The sequence below is a fragment of the Amblyomma americanum genome, chromosome 1 (genome assembly GCF_052857255.1).
Source record: "Amblyomma americanum isolate KBUSLIRL-KWMA chromosome 1, ASM5285725v1, whole genome shotgun sequence".
Lineage (NCBI taxonomy): Eukaryota > Metazoa > Arthropoda > Arachnida > Ixodida > Ixodidae > Amblyomma > Amblyomma americanum.
The window spans coordinates 25,581,756-25,606,385 of NC_135497.1; the positions used below are offsets into that span (position 1 = coordinate 25,581,756).

The 24,630-nt window shown below is 46.6% G+C and overlaps 1 protein-coding gene and 1 pseudogene across 2 annotated transcripts in view; one reads left to right on the plus strand and one right to left on the minus strand.

Annotated features, from left to right (window-relative positions):
• The window catches only part of LOC144122178 (uncharacterized), a 319,104-nt pseudogene that overhangs the window by 144,722 nt on the left and 149,752 nt on the right, over positions 1-24,630 (minus strand). The gene's annotated exons all lie outside the window — the stretch shown is intronic.
• On the plus strand, positions 1,282-24,194 carry LOC144114210 (uncharacterized). The gene is made up of 4 exons (XM_077647800.1): positions 1,282-2,676; positions 11,999-12,140; positions 20,288-20,350; positions 24,087-24,194. The coding sequence occupies exons 1-4, from the start codon at positions 2,546-2,548 to the stop codon at positions 24,192-24,194; spliced, it is 444 nt and encodes a 147-aa protein (XP_077503926.1). The 5' UTR covers positions 1,282-2,545.

The following is a 24,630-nucleotide window of genomic DNA, read 5'->3' on the forward strand; positions in this document are numbered from 1 at the left end:
AGATCACGTGTACCCTTTCCATAATATTTCGGCGTATTTGAGGGAAGCCGACAGCTGCGTCTTCTGAAAAGTCTTTCGCGGTGACGCTGAGACTTGGAGCGCATGCAGTTTTCTTCCCACTAGACTCGGGTAGATCTCGTTTGCGTTTTATGCGCCATCTCTTGCGTAGATTGCGATACGTGCGTAAGAAAGCCAAGCACGAAGGTTATACGATGCCTACGCATATACGTCTCCAGTACGACGTCCGATTAGCACGTGGAATCGTAGCTTTGTTGGCAGCGCACGGGTAATGGCCAGAAGAATAACGACCGATTACTCAAAAATGCTGACGCCATGCCATTCCCGTGCCCAAGATTGGGCAAGTCTATTACAACGAACTCGTTGCGGAGACGTGTGCATTGAGAGAACTTCTAAACGCGAAAGTTTCCGCCAAAAAAAAAAAAAATTGCCTGAGAAAGTTTAACCTGTGTCTCTCTTTTTGTGTTGTTGGGAAACGCACATACGAGCACAATGGCTATCTCTATTAGGTCGGCGCTGAAACTTGGGGTGTACAGCGGCGGGCGAACGCAAACGGGCGTCTGTAGGCGGTGTGCTGTGAAACTAATTAAGAGAGGAGAGCTGCATCGCTGCAAAACATGGTCGACACAGTGACAGGCTTGCGCTGCGGGAGCAGAGGTTGGCTGCCAGGAAAACCAAGCGCTTTGACACAGCTGAAGGGCCAAGAATGTTTTCAGGTAGCAGGCATGGGTAGTATCAAAGATGAATGTATCTTCGATACACTCTTTCGAAACATTTTGTATATCGGTATAAGGTATCGCTTGCCAGAAATGAAAGCGCCGGAGTGTCGGTACCGAAAGCACACATTTTTTTAATTCATTGTGCATTTTAACGATGCTCGAAAAAAGAAGTGTGCCTCCGATTTTGAGGCCGCTGTGAGTCCGAAGTTTGGGCAGGCGGCGCTAGCTCAGGCAGTAGCTCGCTGAATAAAAGAAAAAATTAGGATGAGACGATACCAGTGACGTTAGGCCGGTAAGTCGTATTTCTCCCTACGTTCGTTGTTTGCCAGATAGACGACATGTACGTTGTGCTTCTGCACAACCCGTGACAGAAAGGTTGAGGAGGCTAGGCTTACTGTTATGGCAAAAACAACATCCTTCGACCTTATTTCAATTTGCGGGGGTTACCAACAGAAATGGAAGACTTTAACCTTCATGCTCAGGAGCGTAAGGAGTGTAACAGGGGGCACATCACCGCATCAAACACGGTCATGCCAACCCCGCTCTCTGCGCAGGCTGTCCTGATATGGACCATCTCGACGCTGCCGTTTTGCTTTGCCGGCTTGCTGACACCCGATGAACACCGCCCCATCAAGCCACCCCCCGCCTCTGGCTCACGACATCGCAGAAGCTAGCGCTTTCCCGCTGTTTCCCGCTTGGAATGAGCCTCTCATCTGGCAACCGGCTGCAAATTTCAACACGGAAAGCATACTTAATCCACGACTGCACCGGCTCGACTTTGGGCACGTCACCGCATCAAACACGGTCATGCCAACCCCGCTCTCTGCGCAGGCTGTCCTGATATGGACCATCTCGACGCTGCCGTTTTGCTTTGCCGGCTTGCTGACACCCGATGAACACCGCCCCATCAAGCCACCCCCCGCCTCTGGCTCACGACATCGCAGAAGCTAGCGCTTTCCCGCTGTTTCCCGCTTGGAATGAGCCTCTCATCTGGCAACCGGCTGCAAATTTCAACACGGAAAGCATACTTAATCCACGACTGCACCGGCTCGACTTTGGGCACGTCACCGCATCAAACACGGTCATGCCAACCCCGCTCTCTGCGCAGGCTGTCCTGATATGGACCATCTCGACGCTGCCGTTTTGCTTTGCCGGCTTGCTGACACCCGATGAACACCGCCCCATCAAGCCACCCCCCGCCTCTGGCTCACGACATCGCAGAAGCTAGCGCTTTCCCGCTGTTTCCCGCTTGGAATGAGCCTCTCATCTGGCAACCGGCTGCAAATTTCAACACGGAAAGCATACTTAATCCACGACTGCACCGGCTCGACTTTGGGCACGTCACCGCATCAAACACGGTCATGCCAACCCCGCTCTCTGCGCAGGCTGTCCTGATATGGACCATCTCGACGCTGCCGTTTTGCTTTGCCGGCTTGCTGACACCCGATGAACACCGCCCCATCAAGCCACCCCCCGCCTCTGGCTCACGACATCGCAGAAGCTAGCGCTTTCCCGCTGTTTCCCGCTTGGAATGAGCCTCTCATCTGGCAACCGGCTGCAAATTTCAACACGGAAAGCATACTTAATCCACGACTGCACCGGCTCGACTTTGGGCACGTCACCGCATCAAACACGGTCATGCCAACCCCGCTCTCTGCGCAGGCTGTCCTGATATGGACCATCTCGACGCTGCCGTTTTGCTTTGCCGGCTTGCTGACACCCGATGAACACCGCCCCATCAAGCCACCCCCCGCCTCTGGCTCACGACATCGCAGAAGCTAGCGCTTTCCCGCTGTTTCCCGCTTGGAATGAGCCTCTCATCTGGCAACCGGCTGCAAATTTCAACACGGAAAGCATACTTAATCCACGACTGCACCGGCTCGACTTTGGGCACGTCACCGCATCAAACACGGTCATGCCAACCCCGCTCTCTGCGCAGGTTAGTTAGCTACCGCATGCTTGTTGTACCCGTACAAGCAATCCCTTTTTTTTTGCGGTGTCGCGCCCACTTGAGTATGTAAATTCTTGCCGCAAATTGATGTGCCAAAGTTGCTTACATTGCATTAATGCTTATGTTGTTCACATCTTGCTTGTTCTCTCCGGCGACGTTGAACTGAAGCCTGGACCCGTGACCCTAGAATCAATCGCTGAGGCGATATCGCGTCTTGAACAATCACAAAACACTGTACTGACTGAGCTTTCGAACATACGTAGTGCTCAGACTAGCATCGAAAGTCACGTCAGCACTCTTTTTGTGAGGGTTGATGCTTTAGAAAATATAGTACATACAGGTCAAGCCAGCGGAAAAACTTCAGAACCAGGCTCGAACGATGAAATTACCAGGCTTTCCCCCGAAATAAAAATGCTCACAGAAAAGTGCGATGACGCAGAAAATCGCTTACGCAGGTCGAACTTGACCTTTTTTTGGTATCACGGATGCGGCCGGTGAGACCTGGGAGCAATCAGAGGAGCATGTAATCTCTTTCTGCTCACAGCATCTTGATCTATCGATAAATGCTGATGATAAAGAACGTGCGCATCGAATGGGCCGCTTCCAAGAATAAAAAAAACCGCCCAATCATTGTCAAAATGGCACATTTTAAGGTGAAGTCAAAAATTCTGACAGCAGGGCCAAAGCTGAAGGAATCAAAATTTTCTGTTCGTGAAGATTACTCTGCGCATGTTTGATTAGCCCGGAAAAAGTTGTACTCTTTTGGTAAGGAAAGAGACTCCATGTTCAAAATACGTTACGACAAACTGCTGATCGACAAAAAACGATACATATATGACGCCAATAGGGATCGAGTAATCGAACTTTCGTCAAAGCGATTAGCACCTGCTTCCAAGGTTCTTTTTAAAAAGCCAGCTCAGCCTTCGCAAAGTTCGCACGTCACTCCATCTTATCATAAAATGGCTGTCATGTTCACGAACATTCGCAGCTACTTTCCAAAAAAGGAAGCTGTGGAAGCACTTCTCGATGATAATTGCTCGGATACTGCGGTCCTCACCGAGTCATGGTTTACCGCAGATATTCAGCACAGCGAACTTCTGGAGGCTAGTAAAGCGTTCAGTGTCTACAGACTTAACAGAGCTGGCCGAAGAGGAGGTGGCGTCCTGATTCTCGTTAAATCAACGGTAGTCTCAAACTTCGTGCCCGTTCGTTGTAGCCTTGAACTAGTATGTATTAACCTGTCCCTTACGTTTAGCAACACCTTGCTTATCGCCTGCTACCGTCCGCCAGATTCAGATTGTTATTTTGTTGGTGAGCTGTATTCCGTCCTTTTGCACCTTCAATCCCGCTTTCCACGAGCGAGCTTGGTCCTATGCGGAGGCTTTAATTATCCGGATATCGACTGGGAACAGCTGTCAGCATCTTCTCGTCAGTCGAAAAAATTTATTGACTTAATTCTTACTTTCAATCTGGTTCAGTCAGTTAGAACCCCAACCCGTGGCACCAACATCGTTGATCTAGTGCTTGTCTCAAAGCCTGAGTTATGTCAGTCTCTCTCGTGTACTAACGGCCTTAGTGATCACAATCTGTTATTTTTTAATTTGGCTATTTCAATTCCAACCCGTAAGCCATCTTCAATATATATTCGCGACTATAACAAAGCCGACTATGCGCAAATTATCCTTGAACTGGAAGCGTTTCTTGATCAATTTAGTAAAACTGCTCACATCCGAACAGTTAATAGTAATTGGTTACTTTACAAGCAAAAAATACTTTCACTCATGGAAACTTATGTCCCGCTTATCTGCATTCGCGGAGATGCTGATAAGCACTGGTTTTCTAACGGCCTTCCACAGTTAAGAAAAAAAAGCGACTTTTCCGAGCTGCCAAAAATTCTGCCCCTGTTTCCAAATGGGACAAGTACTTTGAATGCCTCCGGGCTTATACAAATTTTTTGAGGCACTCCAAAAAGAAATTTTTCCATAAAGACTTGCATAACATTATTCGGAATAATCCTAAGAAGTTCTGGAATATCCTGTTGCCAAAATATCATCTTGCACGACCAAGATGGCTCGCACGTCCCCGCAGATCGCTGCGCAGACGTCATGAACATCTACTTTTCTTCAGTTTTTACTAGGGAATCAGTCCTCAATGTACCCAGCCATCCCAGCCATAATTTCAGCCAGATGCCTCCAATTTTAATTTCAATCGAAGGCATAGCTAAACTTATTGATAACTTGAAGCCGTTAAGCGCTCCCGGGCCGGACGACATAACTACCATGATTCTTAAAGGTACAAGAGATATTTCATGCCAGATATTACAAATCATTTTTAGTCAATTAATTTCAAGTTCTGCAATTCCAAATGACTGGGCATTAAGTAAGGTTGTCCCGATTTTCAAGGCTGGTGACCGTTCTGATCCATCGAACTATCGACCAATTTCATTAACATGTATTGCTTGTAAAATGCTGGAACAGATCACATACTCACAAGTCTGCTCTCACCTGGAAAGGAATTTATTATTTTTTACCAATCAACATGGTTTCCGCTCTGAATTTTCGTGCGATACCCAGCTTTTCGAGTTTACTACCGACCTTCACCTGAACTTAGATTCATCATTTCAAACTCATATCATCTTCCTGGATTTCTCTAAAGCCTTTGACCGGGTTCCACACCAACGTCTTATGGCTAAACTTTCCTCTCTCCCCCTAGATCCCTTAATACTGTCATGGATTTCTTCTTCCCTCTCAGACCGCACCCAGTTTACTGTTATCGGCAATCACCGCTCAAAGCCTCCAAAGTTATTTCAGGTGTACCCCAAGGCTCTGTCCTTGGACCACTCTTATTTTTAGTGTTTATCAACGACCTTCCTGCAAATATCTCCTCCACAATTCGCCTTTTCGCTGACGATTGCGTTCTTTATCGTTGCATAACTGCCACCTCTGACCAGAAACTCCTCCAGAAAGACCTCGATATAATAGAAACCTGGTGCACCACCTGGCTGATGAATCTAAACATATCCAAATGCAAGAGCATGCAAATATCCTGAAAGAATTCCACCTTTAACTGTTCATACTCGTTAAACTCCACTGCCATTTCACGTGTTTAATCATAGCGATACTTAGGTGTTGTTATCACTGACAAACTCAACTGGTCTGAACACATCACGAAATTAGTGGCAGAGACATCCAAAACACTTGGTTTCATTAAGAGTTGCCTCTCTTTATCCGCCAGTTCCATAAGAAAACTTGCCTACGAGGTGTACGTTAGACCGAAACTTGAATATGCCAACGCAATATGGAGCCCTTACCAGCAATATCTAATTGAATCACTTGAAAGCATCCAGAACCGGGCGGCTCGCTTCCTCTGTTCCCAATATGATAGACGGGTTAGCGTTAGTGCCATTAAATCATCCATTAACCTTGGATCATTAGCGCATCAAAGGAAGATTTCGCGGCTGTGCCTATTCCAAAATCTATATCATAATCACCCTGACCTCAGAACCTTCCTTTTAGTACCACCTGTACGAACATCACGTCGTCTTTTCAATTCTATGATCGTGCAACGCATACATAACTGGTTCGACAAACACATATAATAAGTCTTTCTTGCCCTTGGCCATTGAAGAATGGAACTCGATTCCTGAACCTATAGTCCATGAACGTGACAACTCTAAATTCAGGCAGCTAATATCAGCTCACTTTGCCAAATAATCTTTTTATCAGCAAACATTTCCAGGTTTACTCAGATACCAAACGCGAATTTTGCTTTGTGGATGTTCCCTACGCCCATGTATATGTCATATTTTCTGCTTTGTCTTTTATCTTTTTTCTTTTTTTATGTGTTTGTAATAATTGTGCATGTAAATCTTTGTATTGATTTGTAAAGATATGCGAAAATGAATGGCATGGGTGTTCTTTTCATCTTTTTTTTTCGTTTTTCTCTTTCAGTAACCATGGTTCCATAAAAATGTGTAACGTTACTTGCCTTTCTGGTTTTTATTTCGCTTTTTTATGACCACGTGATTACTGTACTTGTCATCCCCCCCCCCCCCTTTATGTAATGCCCAACCCAGGGCCCTTAAGGGATAATAAAAGATGATGATGATGATGTCTTGTTTATTTTGTAAGCGCTCACCCTTCCACACGCGGGTCAATGGAGGCATAAGCGCCGGCAGCGTCAAAAGCATCAGCTCACGAATTCCTTTCATTCAGGAGCAATTATACAACAATTAGTTCTCAAGAGGCGCTAATGAAACTTCAGTTTCTTGCATATACTTTATTCTTAAACCTTATTCTTAAATACTCAGGTCGACTTAGATATATATTTCATTCTTAGCCGTTTATAAAAGGCACCTTCACAAAATGCAACGTGCTCGTGTACTCCCGTAGAAAGGCTTATTTCATTTGCTTCGCTTAAAGCGCAGCCACATCGTGGGGTTCTTCAGGACAGACGGTTTGAGGAAATGATGCTACTTACTATCATTAAGTAAAACAAACCAACATGTAAATAACATAGAAGTGCAAGTTATATTTTGCCGAATAAAAACTTTTATAACTTTTATTTTTTGCTGTGTTGAAGCGCCTGTTAAACGTAGTGTTGAGAAAATAACTGTTTGGTTTTCCCAGGCGCACAGCGCTTGCGCCTTTTAGCACAGGGCAGAAGCAACTTTCAAATACTGCAGTAACAAATGAAGAGCATCAGAAAAAAAAGTTCCAAGTTTATTCGCATGTAGAGTTAAGTGCTCAGCGACAGGTTGGCATGAAAAACATTAGTTTTAAAAAAGATTTTGTTAGTCTGCTTATGTAAGTGTTTGTTTCAACGTCAAAATGGCCTCGTTTCGATGCTAAAGTTTTAACGAAACCAGCGGCGTGGCAGTGAAGCTTAAAAAAATCTGTGCGGCCGGATTAATTTAAACCCTTTCAAGTATACTGCGCTATAAATACCCTAAAAATTTCATAAACTACGGATAAATTTATTAACCTTGCAAGTCACATTATCAGCTTCATTAATATTGACGATTGCGGTGGTGCATCAAAGTATCGACGATACGGAATCGAGTATCTGTATCAGAAGTCAATTTTGGCTCGGTATCTTGTATTGGTATCGGAAATACAATTCTTTGGGGTATCGGTATCCAAAATACTTTTTTTAAATTATCGTGCTCAGCCCTGTCAGGCGAAGCTATTGCATTTTCTGGCATATGATTTATGGTTTATGGGGGTTCAACATCTCAAAGCTGGACTCGTGCTATGAGGGACGCCGTAGTGAAGGGCTCCGGATATTTTAGACCACCTGGGGCTCTTTAACGTGCACTGACATCGCACAGTACATGGGCCTCTAGAGTTTCGCCTCCATCGAAATGCGACCGCCGCGACAGGGATCGAGCTATTCCATTTCTGTTTTGACTACGGTAGCATTACGTGACTGCGCGCACGACCGCATTGCAGCACGATCACCTTCAGTGAAACGCTTTCCTGCGGGATAAAAGAAGTTGTAGTAAATGGCATCCGAGATCCATAAAGGATCAACGCTGTGTGAAAGAGGAGATATAATTATTTTATACGTTTTCTGTTGTTTTAGAATGGTACTGTTTCGTGTTTGCAGAAGAAATAAGCAGGCACAAGCCCCCGCAAATCCAGAACTAAAAATAGTGGCCATTCCCAATCAAGGTCTCCATTACCAACATCGCAAGCCTGCGTCTCTTTGCGATCGGCAGCCACGCTGCACCTCCTGACGTAGACCCGAGAAGCAAAAAGAGATGCGAGCACAGGCTATCAACAACACTTTCCCCCACTCCTTAACCCCTTCTCTTCCCCCGAAAGGACACAGTCAATCCTCTTCTTGAATTCATGCTTTGACCTCAATTAGATATTTGTTTTGTTTTGTCATTATGGAATAACCTTCCTTGTACAAAATGGCACTCAACACACTGCAATACACGAAAGGCCGCGCCTTAAAATGCATATGGTCAAGTAACGCCAGTCGCAGCCGCAGGTGCGCCTGCAATGTACTCATGTGTGGTCACTTGCGACACATTGGTCCCGAGCTCAAGTGGTCTTGGTCTACCACGCTCGGTTGGCATTCCCTCAGTTCTCTCTAGGAGCGGTTGAGGCATCCACTTGGAGTTAGATAGTTCTGCTCCTATGATCATACCCCCACTCCCCCTGAAATTTTGTATGGGAAACTTTGCTCAAGCCCATTTTCCCGGCGAATCTCCTCTCCCTCCTACTAAAACAAATATGACGGACGATTTAGCGCGGTTAGGCCGAACGCGAAGTAGGTCACTTCGGCTTTCACTTCGGTTTCAGTTTGAGGCTCGATTTTGAAGGTCAAGCAGGATTCAGACAAGGATCGGCGAAATTAGTGAGTGGGGCGCCTTAAGGCGGGTTCACACTTCGAGTCGCTGTAGGTCGCGCGACAGGTTTGAGCCGATTCGCCCCGTTATCCCTGTGCTCCGGAACAGTAACAAGTTGACTGAAATCGGTTGCACAGCGTCTGCGACTTGCTAGTGTGAATGCGCCCTTAGTGCTAGCACACTCAAAAACGCCTTCAGAAAGAGTGACGCGAAAATCCGCACCTGCCACCAGCAGTGAGCACTGTTTCGTCGCTTAAACCACACGCGCGTACACATCACACATGAGTGTCAGCAGTGATTTTCGTTGTGTAGGCAAAAGCCGGGACCGTCCACGTTGGATATGCCATGCTTACGTTTTCTTAGCACAATTCGCGATATGACGACAAGTTGTGGCGCGGTTGGTCGCGCCCTAAGGCACCAGAAAGCAAGCGCCATGAGTTTACACAAGTTTGTCGCGGTCAGATAGAGGCGAAAGCCATGGATAGCGGCCGTGGAGCGGGATGAGTGGACCCGTTACCAGCTTCGCGGCTAGCTTTGCACTTAAGGACAGAAATCTGATCGATTCACTTGCGGCTTTTAATCAGCATGGATACTGCTCAGTCGATCGACGGACAGTAGCCAAATAATCTGAATTTTCTTATTGCTGGTCGTTCAGAACCTGACTAACGCTGCAAATATGACACCGAAAGCCCATCTGATCAAGCCGAATAAGACGCTCACTTCAATGCAAATTTTTAGACAATAATCCTAAAAACTTTATATATTTAGCTAACCAGAGTGAACTTAATCTTCTCGTGATGCTGGAGGAAAACGTAAGTGCTCATACAGCTCTCCTAAAACCAAAGATAACAAAAAGAGAGCACTCTTGCGCACCTCCATTTATTACCGGTGGAGTGAGACCTCGATGCCTGCCACAAACATCGCAAACTTCGGAAGAACAGAGAGATCGCATTTTACTCATTCTAAGCAACTGTGCTACTTAAGTGTCGAGTAATTTTACACGTCCTCCGGAATGAAATGGCTCGGAGAAAATTGGAAGCGCATTACAAGGTCCGGCGTGTGAAAGTGCGGGTAAACTGCTTCGAGTCACCAACGGCGTCATCCTCCTTAATACATTAGCAGTCGGGTATGCTGTGCCGTCCCGAGGGATGAGAACTGTTGACGATTAGTTTCTCTTTCTACGTCGCGCTTCCTCGGCTTCATTTAATCAATCAATCAGCGTAGTTTGTTCTTAGAACGAAGTATATTGTGAATAATCGTTATTTAAGGCATATTTTTAACACAAATGCCGACTTTCAACGTCTGAAATCAACCAAAAAAATGGGGGGGGGGGATTTAAGACACTTAACTCAGCCCTTAAGGGTATGACACGACAGCGGTTCCTCTTGACCACGCAGGCGCGGACACTGTTCTCTTTCACATCACATACATGTTCATTATGTGAAAGACCACGACACACGTAATGCCCCGCTTTAACCACGTCGTACGAACGTGCCTATGTGGCGCAGGGGTAACGTTTCTGACTCGCAACCCAAAGTCAGTGTGTTGAGCTCAATTCATTTACTTTATATGTTTACACATCGTAATGACGTTTGAGTCATGCTACGACCTTCTAGTCACCAGTTATCTATTGTTCTAATTCCTTTTCCAATCCACAGCTCCACGTGTGACATAGCCACCTTTTCGACCAATCCGGATTTTTCGATCACAACAACGACGACGGCAACGCCGATGCCGTCTGTTCTGCAGAACGGGACCCGTGCCACGTGGGCAAATTTAATGCCAATAAGTGCTTACAGCCTTTAGTTTTAATGACAATCGCGTGGTGCCACACTCTCAAATTTAATGGCGTTGGCCCCTAGCTATCGCACTGCACGGCAGGGCATGTGAGCCCGCCTAGCTATCGTGTTGGCCATACCGCCATTCGCGGCCTACTGAGTTCGCCCGAGCAGTTTGTACGGTCGTCCCCATTCTACACGCAGAAAAGCATTAAACTTTGTTAAGAGCAACTTCCTATTGAGTAGCGAATGGCTTATCCATAACCTTCAGTCAGATGAGGAACCTCTACTGCATTGTCGATGCCGATAGCGGCGTTTTTACCGAAACTCCTGACAGATACTCTCTGCTTGTATGCTGACATGCGAGTTTATGACTACTTTTTCAACTTGTCAACCAAATACAGCTGCATTGTTTGCAAAATTAGGTTTTATTTTACTTTTAGATAACATCATCGAAATTTTGCGCTAATTACCACTGTTTACAATCAGGCAAAAGTTTCTACTTACTTGAAGGCGTTATCGCCATCGTGAATTCTGACATTAAATCTGGATGTGTAGCATCAACTACAAAATTAATGGTGTTTAGAAACTTAAGGCCTGCAGCATTTTCTGTCGTTCCTCGCGCGCGTGTGGCACGGGTATTACGCTGCCATGTAAATCTCCTTTCTTGATAAAAACACATTTCATTAGCACGCACAATCACAAGCGATGGCACCAGCTGCCCCAGCAACGGAATAAAAGTGCCCCGGGGAGAGCAACGTGCCAGGCGGCCAGGCGCACCGTCGTGCGCCCCAAGTTCAGGACGCTTAAGTTACACTTAAGGACAGTTGAGGACAGTTAAGGAAGCCTTCGCTTCATTGCCAAGGGAAACTCTCCCAGGGTATAGTCCTGGGAATAACATTCAGCACGTCTTTGCCGTGTGGCAAATAACTAATCAGATCTGGTTAAACAGCATGTTTTGATCGGCAGACTGCAATAGTATTTATCCATTTTTAACATTGTTATCATTTATTCAAAGCGATGTTTTGGAAATGCTCCACATTCATCTCGCGCATTGTGCCTGGCTCTAGCGCATAACCTGAAGGCAATACCACCGCGGTGCTTCTGTCGACTGGATGCTGGGAATGGTTGTGTATGGATTCGCCGTGTTAAGGTTTTCCGTGCTCGCACGCAGTGGTCGCTGTCGTCGCTGTTTCTCCTCGAACATCCACCAGTCACCGTGTCCGGCCGCGGCAGACCCCCTGGATTCCTGTAGGATTACCGACTGGATGCCGTGCTGTTCCTGGCGGCTGCTGTGGAGTACTTCGCATCCTTTGGTGAGCTGGTCAGCTGGGCTCTCACAGTTTGCTTGTAGAGTGTTCGCGTTCCGCAATGGCGCAGAGCGGCTGAAGCCATTCACCTTCTTCGGCCACGTGCCGCGAGGCGCCACAACACTCGAGCTAACGAAGCTGCTCGTCAAGCGCTTTTCAAAGATGGAGTTAAGCGGAGTGCAAGATATCACCTGCGGCAAATTCGAAGTTTTCCCCAAGACGCGAGCTGCGGTGGAGAGGTTCCTGTAAGACCCAGTCATCGATGTGAAAGGCGCCGCGGTTAGCTTCGAATGCAGGAGCACGCGCGCGAAGCTCGTCACTATTTTCGGGTACTCCGCGGAGCACCACGATGTTGAATGGCCAGCGCGCTCCAGCCTTTTGGAAAAGTCGCGAGCGTCTCACGCGAATCGGTGCCCGGTTTGCCCTTCTTGACCACAGGGATCAGGCGCGTGAAGATAGAAATTAAGAGTGCCGTACCGAACTCCCTTGAAGTGGTGTGTAGCACTGTCCAGTGCGAGTACGAAGGCGTGGTCCATGTGTGCCGCAAAGTGGCTACCAAGGCCACAGGAGCGCAAAACTGCGACACAGGAAAGTCACCGATATGTTCAAAAAGCGATGCCCAATGACAGCGCATGCCTCCATTGTTCGCGCTCTTCTCATTACCATCCTGAGCTTTAGCGCCAGCATATTGGAAGAGCCTGCAGCCATACAGAAAAGAAGGGACAAGCTTATTTTGCGCTTTGTATGGCAGGGTGCAGACCATGTGAAACGTCCCGTTGTCAGACAGCCCAGACACAAAGTGGCCTGGCAATCCCTGACCTTGCAACCCTGGCCGTAGCACTGCACGTGAAGTGGATGGCTCGCGTGGTAGAGTGTGACATCCACCTGACAAGAATGTTTACATCCTACTTCTTGTCCATGCGGCTGACGGACTTCGCGCAACAGCCGCTGTTGCACAGGGCTCCCCGCTCAGGTGCGCCACTTGCTTTTCAAAACATGGCCGCTGCGGACGCGCAGTTACTCAGGGAAAAACTGACAGATGACCCTAAATGCACAGACCTGAAGTGACTGATCGGTATTCTCACCCCACCTCTCCCGAACAACCTTCATGAGACATGACGACAGCAGAATGTCCAATGTGGCAGTTCCTCACCGCGCACTTTCTGGACGCGTACGTGCCGTGCGTCTTCCATGCGGCGCTGCGCTCGCAGCATCCCGCCCATCCGTCGCCGCACCTTCGTAGCGACACTGTCAGGACTAATCGACACGTGCCTTTTTTCTGGAGTGCGAGAGACACCTTAACACATTTTCTACGATTGCATTCTGTCAACATCGCTCCTGGAACGCCTGAGGGACCTACATCAACTTTAAGGCACTCCATACCCCACAGTGTGGTACCTGAACCTATTGCCGAGAGAAGGCCGTAAGTAATTAGTGCTGGCGCTTGTAGAGATCAACCAGCAAGTTTGGATAGCGTGCTGCTGCGCAGCCTACAGCGCACTGACGCCCAGTATTCTTGAGGTCAAGAAAAAAATCCGCAGAGAGATTTGGTTCTTCCTTGAAAGAGAGGCAGCGTCACCTCATCAGGAAGAAGTTCTTGGAAGATTGGGGCCGCCCCATCATTATCTTCGAAGAATGCTAAAAAAGAATAGAAGTGGGCTACTAGAAGCTCTGCTCGCGTCAAGATTTGACCCGCGGGGGTGGCGAGAGCGTGGTGCACCGGTACTGCGCACACCTCTCGGCGGGGACGAGCCTGATTGCATGAGCCCTTTGGTAATGAATTGTCCGCTCCCCAAAATAAACCCCCTTGTGATGTGGGAGGCCTTGCCGGGGGATACCATACGATGATGATGGTTGGCTGAGATTTGTACTCTATAGGGGACAGCAGTTTTTGCTGCCTTCCCTTCCATCTGGCAAGGCAAGTTCTCTCTTACATCTATAGATGTGCGCCTTGGTGTGGCACGTGGTGCTCTCGCACAAAAAACGAAGCATCTTTCAGTGCGTTGAAGGAAGCGCAGGGAATGCTATTTGCCTGAAATTACGGTGATTATTATTAGTAGTAATGATGGTGACGATTAATAAGCTTTATGGTGTGAAAGAAGAGCTGAAAGACGAGCATACACTATAAAGCCGCGTTAGCAGACCTCTGTGACTTTGACAGCTTCACTGTGGGACCAATCCCACTTTTGGGCATTTGTCTTGTTTTCGTGGTCAGAGACAACACTCGAATCTTGGGCGATCCTCAAGAAGCAGTCTGTGAGACGTGACCAGAGGAAAACAAGAAGCTTACAGCGGCTGACCTGCGTCCCTACTTAGATATTGTGCTCAGATATTAAGATTATTAAGATATTAAAATACTTAAATTATTAAGATGTACATAGATATTCGTGTTAGTTAAAATCAGTAAGGCATGATGCTGGGCAAGTTGGTTAAGCATCTTTGAAACTTGAAAGAATCCACCTTGGCGCAAGTAAAACCACACACACAAAGGAAAGACAAGGAGACAACGGACAGGCGCCAACTTCCAACTGTTTATTACTCAAGAAAACCACACAGATAAATAGTCTCAGGATACGCCCACTTTTTTTCCACTCCATGTGCCTATCACAGCCATCACCTATCACCCTGCATTATCAGTTTTTGCACAGAAAATTGTACTCCGCCGCATACAAATTCACTGACGTGTCACTCACACACAAAGCCGCCTTTTTCTTTATGTGAAACGCTTCCAGTAAAAGCTTCGCCTGTTTAATCTTGCTCCTGCCAAGGTTAGTTAAAATAGATCGCATGGTCGACGTTAGCCTTAATCCTTCCACTACGGCGTGCCGTATAGTCAATAGTGTTGGTTTTGCGCAATAAAACGTATGGTCCTTGCCGTCACCTAACTTATCATACCCAGTCGAAACTTTACAAACGTCATTTTTACACTAAAGTAAAGGGCACTGTCTTGGAGCAACTGTTGTCACAATGAAGAGATCAGCGCCTAAGGATCGCTGAGAGTATCTCACTGTAAGTACCGCTCTGTGCTGTGTGATCTGAGCTTCAGGTAAGCTACGCTGTGTTTACACTCAGTATAACCCTTATATTGTCATAGAAATGGCACTGGCCAACGACTTCATTAAATGGGTGTGCATACGTTTTGAAACGTAGTATGTAAATATAATTCCACTGAGAATTCATGCTCTGGATCACATGAGGTATACTTGCTGAAATTCTAAGGTAGCAAAATTAGTTTAAAGCGGATACAATATCGGCATTGTGGATTGTGTTGACTTCAGGAGTTTTCTGAGCCCTTACCAAATTAGTTCGGGCAAAGGTTACAGAGAGCTCATAGCTACCTCCTCACAATCCTCGTTCTCGGTGTCAAATTCCTGGAACTCTCAGTATTGGCATCTATAATGCGACGATAGCGTCGAACGTCTATACGACCTTGTTGAAGGGGGTGCAGGGCTTGGAGTTTTCAAGGTATTTGCGATGTGGATCTACACATTCTTCATAAAAATAAAATTGTATTGCTCAAAACCTGGACCGCACAAGGTGCACTTGTGGGAGTACCTGCCATTGCAAGGCAGTCGCGAATCGCTTCAACACTACACCACTACACCACTACACCTCTACACCAGGAGGGGTATGAGGTCTCCCAGTGATCTGTGAATGGAAAGTAGAAAACATTTATGGGAATTATCTGATTACGCTATCGCGTCATATTCTTAAGGAGAAGCTTAAGCGTCCCCTATGATTTCTGAAGCTTTTAATTGCTCATTGAGCAGGAATTTCTAAAGTTGTATGAACGTGTTTTGTTACTATCGTAGTGAATTTTAGCTCGTCAATCTTTCTCCTACTTGGACGACCATCGATCTTCTCCTCTTCCATCCTCTTCATCTTCTCTTCCATCAGTAGAAGTAATCATTGATTTTTTATCGCTATGCCCGTCTATTGATACGCACGTCGACTCGCACGTTTTGCGAATAATAATGAATCACTGGTTCCTGCTCACCTGCGTCTGTGTCTAGAAGCCCTGTCGCATGTAGGCGTTGGCTTAAATAAGGTAATAAATTTTACGTGGAGCCGAAACTTTACTTAGAGAACAAATTATGCCAAAACATAAATTAGAGCGAAGTATTGGGCAAACAGGCAAGCTGGAGGTCTCCTCCACGAGTCTGATCTGTCGTATCGGGCTACCAAATTTTTACCTGCAGAAGTTTGGCTCAGCTAGCGCTTTGCCCTCAGTGCCTGTTTTGCCGTAAACCAGTACCGACTGATTATTTTTCGGTGTTTTCTCGGCGCTAATTGCTATTGACATAAAAGGTTTTTGCACCACTTCCTTCAACTATGTTGTGTGCTTTCTGCGCAAGCTTCGCAATCCACAGCAATCCACAGCAATGTCAGCGTAACTTTATATTGGTGGCATAAATCTGCCATGCTAACGTTTCTGTCCTTTTCCTTTTCTTGCCTGCATTTTGAATCAAACATTTCCTTCATTCTTTTTTTTTTCTATGTGTACTGCCTAGACTTGTTCGGGGGCGTTTCTCTATTTTAAAGCAATAGCTTTAAGGCTCCCATTCAGCGGAAAACTCGTCCCGTCGGCGTCCGGCGTTGTTGCGTCACGAAAACTCCGTATTGGTCGAAAATGTGTGACATCACACTTGGAGCGGAGGAATACAAAAGCGATTAAAGCATTACAGAAATTGTGATTGCAAGGTTGAAACCTGACCCAGATCCCTTTACGACATGAAGTGTATGGCGCTGAAAAAAAAAACACGAGTAATTAGTGGGGAATCGATACCCTGACCATTGGATTGCGAGCCACACGCTACCACGCTATAGGCCATGCAGGCACAGTCGTGCGGTTTGGTTGTGGTAGCTGACGAATGTGGCAGCTTACTACTTTATGCTAATGAGAATGTCTGTGATTAGTGAGGTACTAATTAAGAAAGTAGTGATTAAGCGAGTAGCAAAGTGCACGTAGTTGATGACGGGTGTAGGCGAATGACTCTATGCTTGTGTCACGCAACAGGTGTGCCTTGCGATATGGTAACATTAGTAGAGCACGTGATCGGATTGTATGCTAATGAGATCAACTGGAGTCACTGGCGGGACCCACTAACGCTATCACGTCATATCCTTGAAGTCAGAACTTAGTGTCCCCACATTTTTTTTTCATTACATTTCCTTGCCTCTGAATGATTACACATTGGTATTCCCCGTCCAGCTTTTGGCCATCACCAAAGCAGTTGACGTGAGGAAAATTTTTAGGTGAGAAAAACAACTACTCCAATAACCTAGACGTCATTGGTGTGGTTGTAACCCAGATAACCTAGATCCCCGACAAACACCTATTAAATATACAAAGGGACACTAAAGTATTCTGACCAGAGTATCCATTTACTCTTAAGCACTCAGAGGATACGCCCATGCATGCTGCACCGGAGCGACGGCCGTTAGTTTACTTGAAGGGGAAACTGCGAATGCGACGGCGGTATTGCCCGGGGAACCGGCAGCAGTGTTGGCGGCGAAGCAAAGAGCGTGATGCATTCTAATCGGAGGGAGGTTCACGGTGTGCTGACTTCACTCCGCCAACATGAACGTTGCTCATGCGCGAGTTCTTCGTCGGCGCGACGAATGGGTCTTAAATTATGAAAATCACTAAGGCAGCTCGGGAGGACGTCTAGGCTACCCGCATCCTCATCGCGCTTCGAGAAGTTGAGGCTCGACGCTAAGGCGCTCTAGAAGCCCATATGTTACGGAGTTTTTGCAGAAAACTTCAAGTCACAGATATAATTATGTCCTTCTGCGGGTCCACATTTCGGTACAGGTAACATGAACAACATTCGTGTTCTAAGATTCCGGTGACATCAAGAGTAAACGCCAGGCGTTTGAAATTGCTCCCGAGTTGTTCTCCGCTATGGTACCTTCCGCATCCCGCATGTTGTTCTCTAATGTGCGAAACGAGAGTAAGAAAAGTAGTTACGGTGTCAACAAAGTCAGCTTAGCGAGTTTTAGCCCCCCCCCTGACACCCCCCCCCCCCCCCCCACAAGTTTCTTTCTTGTACTTTGAGCTGTTTATTGACGAAGATAAAGTCTAGTTTTATGGCGCGGATACCGGAACTGTGTTCGTGTTTTCAGGCCAACATGCCCAACATTTCGCCTTGCTTCAGCAGTCCCTTCTAACAGGCCCATGTTCATCCTGTTTACTCATTTACGAATATAAAGTATGCAACATTTTATTTCATCAATTTTTCCTAGAACGCTAGTGCGAATTTTGTAATCGCCCTATAAATTAAAAGCCAAGTCCGCCAATGCGATTCTACGACACGTACAACTAGGATCGAGTAAGCAGAACATCGAACTCTTGGACGGCTACTGCAGCGCAGGGAGTAAAGAGGCTCAGATAACAAGAAGAACAGAAATGAAAGAAGCCCGTTTGTCGCAATCCAGTCCATTAGCTATCGTACATTACGCATGAGCGCGTTTATATAGTTCGCTGGAGGCAGATCTGTTCTCACTTATTTTTTTTTCACTCTATAAAGCTTTTGAGAGCTTGCCCTGAGCACATTTTTTCCCCAACTTGGAGCTCATTTACTTTTTCAGACGCTGTTTTTCCAGACGCGAGTACTTCGAGCTCAGTGCAGCCGTCTCCGTGGCTTCTCCGCCGCTTTCAATATTTCGGTCGGCGGTATACGTGGAAACGGCGTTTGCGCTGCCATCGCTCGCGCATCGGAGCTGCATTGAAATTCCTGAGACGCACGCTGGGCGCTACACAGCGTGACGCCTGGAACCGGTAGGCTGTGACAGGCGGATAGCTTTCTTTGCTGTTGGCTTCGGATTGACTTCGCGAAAACGACGGCGTCAGCTGTGCGCTACGGGCTCAACTACGGGCTCAGCGTCGTGAGGCGCGCGACGCTGTGTCGTAACCACGCAGAAAATTTACTCGAGACGTTTCAGTCTCTAGTGCTGTTAGTGCAGGTAGCAGCCCGAGAAATTGCATTCAGTGCGGACGTACTTTCTGTTAGTTTAACTTGTAACATGTGAGTGGGCGGGACAGTTTACAGCAGCTAAACGTTCTTCGGTTCCCACTGTACGGGTGCAAATAGGTAAGGCGCTCCTGCCAGCATCGACCAAAGCTTCTCTGTGTGAAGGCTTGCTTTTGCGCTCAGAAGCAACTGACGGCATCACGAGCCGCGGCTGAGCTGTCTGCCGACCCAGGATCTAGATGCAGGTCATTTCTGTCTCTCCAACTCCAGTGGCTCCGGCTTCAACACGGCTACAAAAATGCCTGCAAGAAACTTACAATTGAAGCCGTTTACATCTGGTCTTTACAAATCTGCAACTTACAATTCTAGCAGGCAGCGGGCTCGCTTAGTACGAGTTCTTTGTTGCAGAATGCACGCCGAACAAAGGAGACTAATTACACAGAGCCCGGTGTTCTCTTTGGGTCAGCAAAGGGCATTGGGCTTGTTCTGCGTGGATCGCCCACAAGGGCATAACTATTTTTATCTTAACGATTGCTGGGTATTGTACACACTGCACTGAGTGGCGCAGTGACGCCCTGCTGTGTCTCTCACGTGGCTTGGCCAAAATGCACTGGGCTGCCAATTTTGTTTTTATCTTGGGCACGTTGGCTGCTAACCGCGTGTTGTTGAGCTTTGTAGGCGTCCCTGGGACGTTTTTGGGACCACAGCGAGCGTAGCGCTGCCACGCGCTGGTTAAAGGAAGAATGCTGCCACTGCAAAGACGGAGGTAGGAGAGGCAAGTGCCAGCAGGCGCGAATGCAAATAAAAAAAATGTTTCAGCACCCAAGACGAAGGATTTGCACTACTCAGCGACTTCAAATCTATGCATGCGCTACAGGTGGGAAAGAAAAGCGCATAGGCATCGTAAGATACGTCGCAGATACCAGACAGAAAGCTGCTTAAAAGGTAGAATGATGTAGAAATGACAGAAGCGGAGGCAGCGCCAACATTTCGCAACGTTGTTTAAATAGTGGTGGGGTTTAAAACTAAATTTGACGAAACGGGAAAAAGGCAGCCATGTTTGACTCTGCTTCTATTTATATTGGTCGTGTACAATATCTTATTCTTTGTGTGCGTTCACCAACGTTATGCGACTTCCTGCTCTAATGCGCATATGTGTGCTATTTCTTTTCTTTTCAGCTGATGGAAGCTGTAGATACGATCACGTGTAGTGACACAGCAGGCGCCCTGTTTCCATCTCTGGTGAGTGCGCATGTTGTCCTATTTATCTTCTGCCCTCAAGAAAACTTGCGCGTCATTCATAGATTTTTTTGTTAAAAATTAATTTAATGGCATTAGGCGTCATCTGAATATGAACATGATTTTTTTTTTGCAAGAGACATGCATTGGTGTCACGTCTGTAGGATTTTTTTTCAGGCGCTTGTTTGAAACGCGAAGTTGTGCGTAAAGCCAAAGCTTTAATTGCTATTATTCTTAGTGACAGAACTTTGTGGTCCGTTGTTCAAGGCGTGCGTAACTCTTATTGGTCCTAATACTAGGTGTTTGAGGGAACATTTCAAGTTATTTTCAAAAATAGGCTACTAGAGGTAAAAATATGGTTTTTGCAGCATACTATTACCAGTGTTTCCGGACACAAGAAAACTGATAAATCTCTTATGTAGTAAGCTAGCTAACTAGTTTCTGATAATGAACTTGTTAAATGTTATAGCTAGGTGCCTGGTTGCAATTAGAGATTTGTAGCCGGTCGTTAGTAATAGCCATATCAGTTTTTATTATTTCGAAAACGCAATTACGCTCGGAGGTGTTGCTCAACTAATTTTGGCTACGTCGGGCCAAAATACACGCGCTTTCAAAAAGTATCCAGGCAAAGCAACCTCTCCAATGCACGTAACTAGTCGAAAAAGCCAGAAGGATATATGTTTGGGCTTGAGCTCATTGTGTGTCTCCGTCTCTCTTAGTCCTAGTCTTTTTTTGCGCTACGTTTTTTTTTTACAAGAAATGACGAAATTTTGTCGACCCACAGCAACAAGGGTAATCGCGTTTTCGAAATTCTAAAAATTGATATGGCTATTACTAACGGCTGGCTGTAAATCTAATTGCAACTAGGCACCTAACTATAAAAGAAACAAGGTTAATTATTAAAAATTAGTTAAGTAGCTTACTACTGAAGATGGTTCACCGGTTTTATGTTGTCTGCCAATAGCGGTGATACTATGCCGCAAAAGCCATATTTTTAGCTGAAGAAGCCTATTTTCGAAAGCATCTCTTGAAACACCTTGTATAAAAGGGACCCGTCTTAGGTTTTTTAAACCGGAGAAATGGAGCTACGTACGACCTGCCTTCGCACTTGCATCCTTCGCTTTACCATTATATGCGATATGCTTTATCTCATCTGGCTGGCTGCGTCATAATGCTAGCTCATTTTTATTCCGCCTTTCAGGGAGCTGCACCTCAGATGTTAACAAGAGCACGCTGTGCTTCGGAGATTTTGCTCTGGCATAGTTTCGTAACATCGCGCTCGACTCAAAATGCGCATCAGCACTGTATCCGTATGCGTATAGGATATCACGCATGTCGCCGCATACACAAATGCTAGTATTCGCTTACCAATAGTGGCACTGTATAGCTATCCGTCAGCTCTGTGCAGGCTGCCCAACTATATCACAGGGACAGACCTTGCTGTGAAATTTTATGCGGGGTGGACGGTATTCTTTTCAGTTCTTTTTCGAAACGCCCACAAAAATGTATGAAGAAATCCTGAAGATGAGACCTCATGAGTTCGACGCGATTTTTCTTCACTGCTTTAGAGGTACTAATTTTGCTCACACCAGCTGCGTAGGTTCTCTGCGTAAGAAGACCTTAACGAGAATCTGCCCTGATCATATGTTTAGGGGAAACCCCCAAGCCGGTGTATATTTGTAATAAGGGAGTAGTTACTCACTGGCATCCACCCGAGCGCAGCCATACGGCTACAAAAGAAAGACATACAGCTTTATCAGAAACTTCGCAGTTAAAGAAACAGTCGTCCTGGTCCGGGGTTCGAACCCGGGACCGCCGCTTCACCGGAGCAGTCGCTCGACCAACTTTAGCTAACCGGGACGGCAAGCTTATGGTAGGGCGAGAGCGAATTGATCAGTAACTCCAAGTGGGAACAATCTTGGACAAATGATTAGGGGATCCCCCAAGGTGTAGTAGATTTTTAATAAGGCAGCAATTACTTTTTGACATCCACAAAGGAAAGCTATACACCTTTCTGAGAAACATCGCACCAGGACGAATTTTTCTTTAACTGCGAAGTCTCTGAGAAAGCTGTATAGCGTTCCTATGTAGCCGTATGGCTGTGCTTGGTCGGATGTCAATGAGCAATTACTCCCTTATTGTGAATCTCCCCTGCTGTGCTTTATTTCGCGTTGCTTTTGCCTATCGGCGAAAACTTCAAAGCTTGAGTTTCAAACGGGGTTTCATACTATCCCCTTTACGTGTCTAAGTCATCGTTCCGGGTTGCTATTCTAGCTCATGCACTCATACGACATGCGCCTGGGGCGGTAGCCGCCATCCTGAGTGCCGCATATCAATATGGGAAGATCGCAATATTATCCTGCTGCAGCATTTAAGAGGGTTTGCCTCGCGTATACTATCCCCTGAGACAGGAAGAGGCTTGCTGATGTGGATGAGTGGAAGACTGGTGCCTGAAAGAACACTTGTGTTGAAAGTGAACTACACCGTGCGCTTTCAAGAGGGGAGGTGGATGCCAGCGGTGGCGATTTTGCGGATAGCGTAGTTTCAAAGGAGCTTTTTTTTTAGCGCCAAGCTGTGTTCTTCCACCTTTTTGCCGCGTTTCGACCTCGCTGTTTGCGTTAGCCATTTATTTCTTAAAACCTTGTATCCTCTCGCTTTTTTTTCCATACCTTTGCGCTTAAAAGTCGCAGCAAGTCCCGTAACTGTTCGCCATCTTTTAACATTAGCCCCGTAATCCAGCTGCTGCTGTTGGAGCTACGCAACAACACGATTCTGACGGTGATCAGTGAATTGTTGGGTGGGATCCCTGTAGCCATAGCACGTCTAAATTTTGAGACGTGAAGTTTGGCTTGTTCGAACTCCAAATGCGCTTCGGCCAAGATATGTGCCTTATAGGAGTCGCATGTCACGTAACGAAGAGCTACAATTCATACTGCAACAACGCGAAAGGCGGAGACAAAGAGGCAAGACAGCGCCGTGTTTTGTCGCGCCTCGTTCTTTGTCACCGTCTTTCGCGCTTTTTCAGTATTAATTCCAACAACTCACCCAACTTTTTGTCTTCAAGAAGAGTTATAATTACTTTGCCGCTTTGCATAGGAGTATAAATAGCATCAGGAGGGCAAAAGAAAGAGCGCAGAAGACGCGGAGTACGCTCACTGCGCCGAGAGATCTAACAATGAAGATGAGTTTAGTGAATGAAACAGGAACGTATAGGCAAAAAGGCTCGTTGAAAACCTCAGATTGCATAAGCCCGTATTGTGGGCATTAATGACGGTGTGAGTTTAAACTGGGCGGCTTCTAAAATCCGCTTCCAAAGCTTTGTGCTTCTCTTTTGCGATGCACGGGGGACACAGCACGCCTGCAGAAATGCAGTTTTGTAATCGGACGAATCGGTGTCGCTGTCGCCTGAAGCAGGCCTCTTGTGTAACGTTCTTCAATATTATGAGCCCTCTTTTATACGTAGTGTGTCATAATAACCGCTCGCCGCAGTATTTTAGTATGCGCGTTGAAGTTGCTAGAATAATTCATAGAGAAAGGAACCTTCAGTTGAAATGTTAAAGCGGCTGACAACGATGTACCAACGTTCAGAAAATACAAGATAGCCAGTGGAGCATAGCTGCAGGCAACGCTCCTTCGCATCCGCCTGTAGCGGTGTTGCAAACCGCTGCGCGCATTGAGAAAAAATGCCACATTCTTGGTGGATCCAGAAACCCTACAAACGCCTTCTTTTTTCTTTCAGACAAACGTGGCGCGTGGAGCTCGAATACCGCCAGGCCTCGGGTTTTCCAAGACAGAAAAAAAAACAAAATGGATATATAACTCTGAGAAAGCCAACGGCGAGCAGTAAGAGGGGCACATGCAGCGAATCGGCTAGCCTAGCAGAGAAGTGGAGCTGCTGATTGCGAGTAAATGCTCGTTCCTTGGATTTTTCAGCGCTGCGTTCCCCGCGGTATCCGCACGCATCTGGCCGCATACTACTCTTGTAGGCAGCGATCCAATTAGCCAATACCGGTTGCACAATCGCAGAGTCTTGCTCTGTACCGCACTCGGGCCACTACGGAGTTTACTGATGACTCACCTAGTTCGACCACATAGAGACGCCATCGCAGTATACCGACAGCAATAGGTGTGCGCTGTGAATTGTGGCAGCGCAACAGTTTCTCTCTGTTGAGAATTCCCTTCAGGCCAACCGACGCGGCGCACTCGGTCGCACACACATTGCGTCATTTTGCGTGAGTGCCGTTGCGCAGAGCATTCCATTCTTTTTTTTTTTTTTGCGCAGA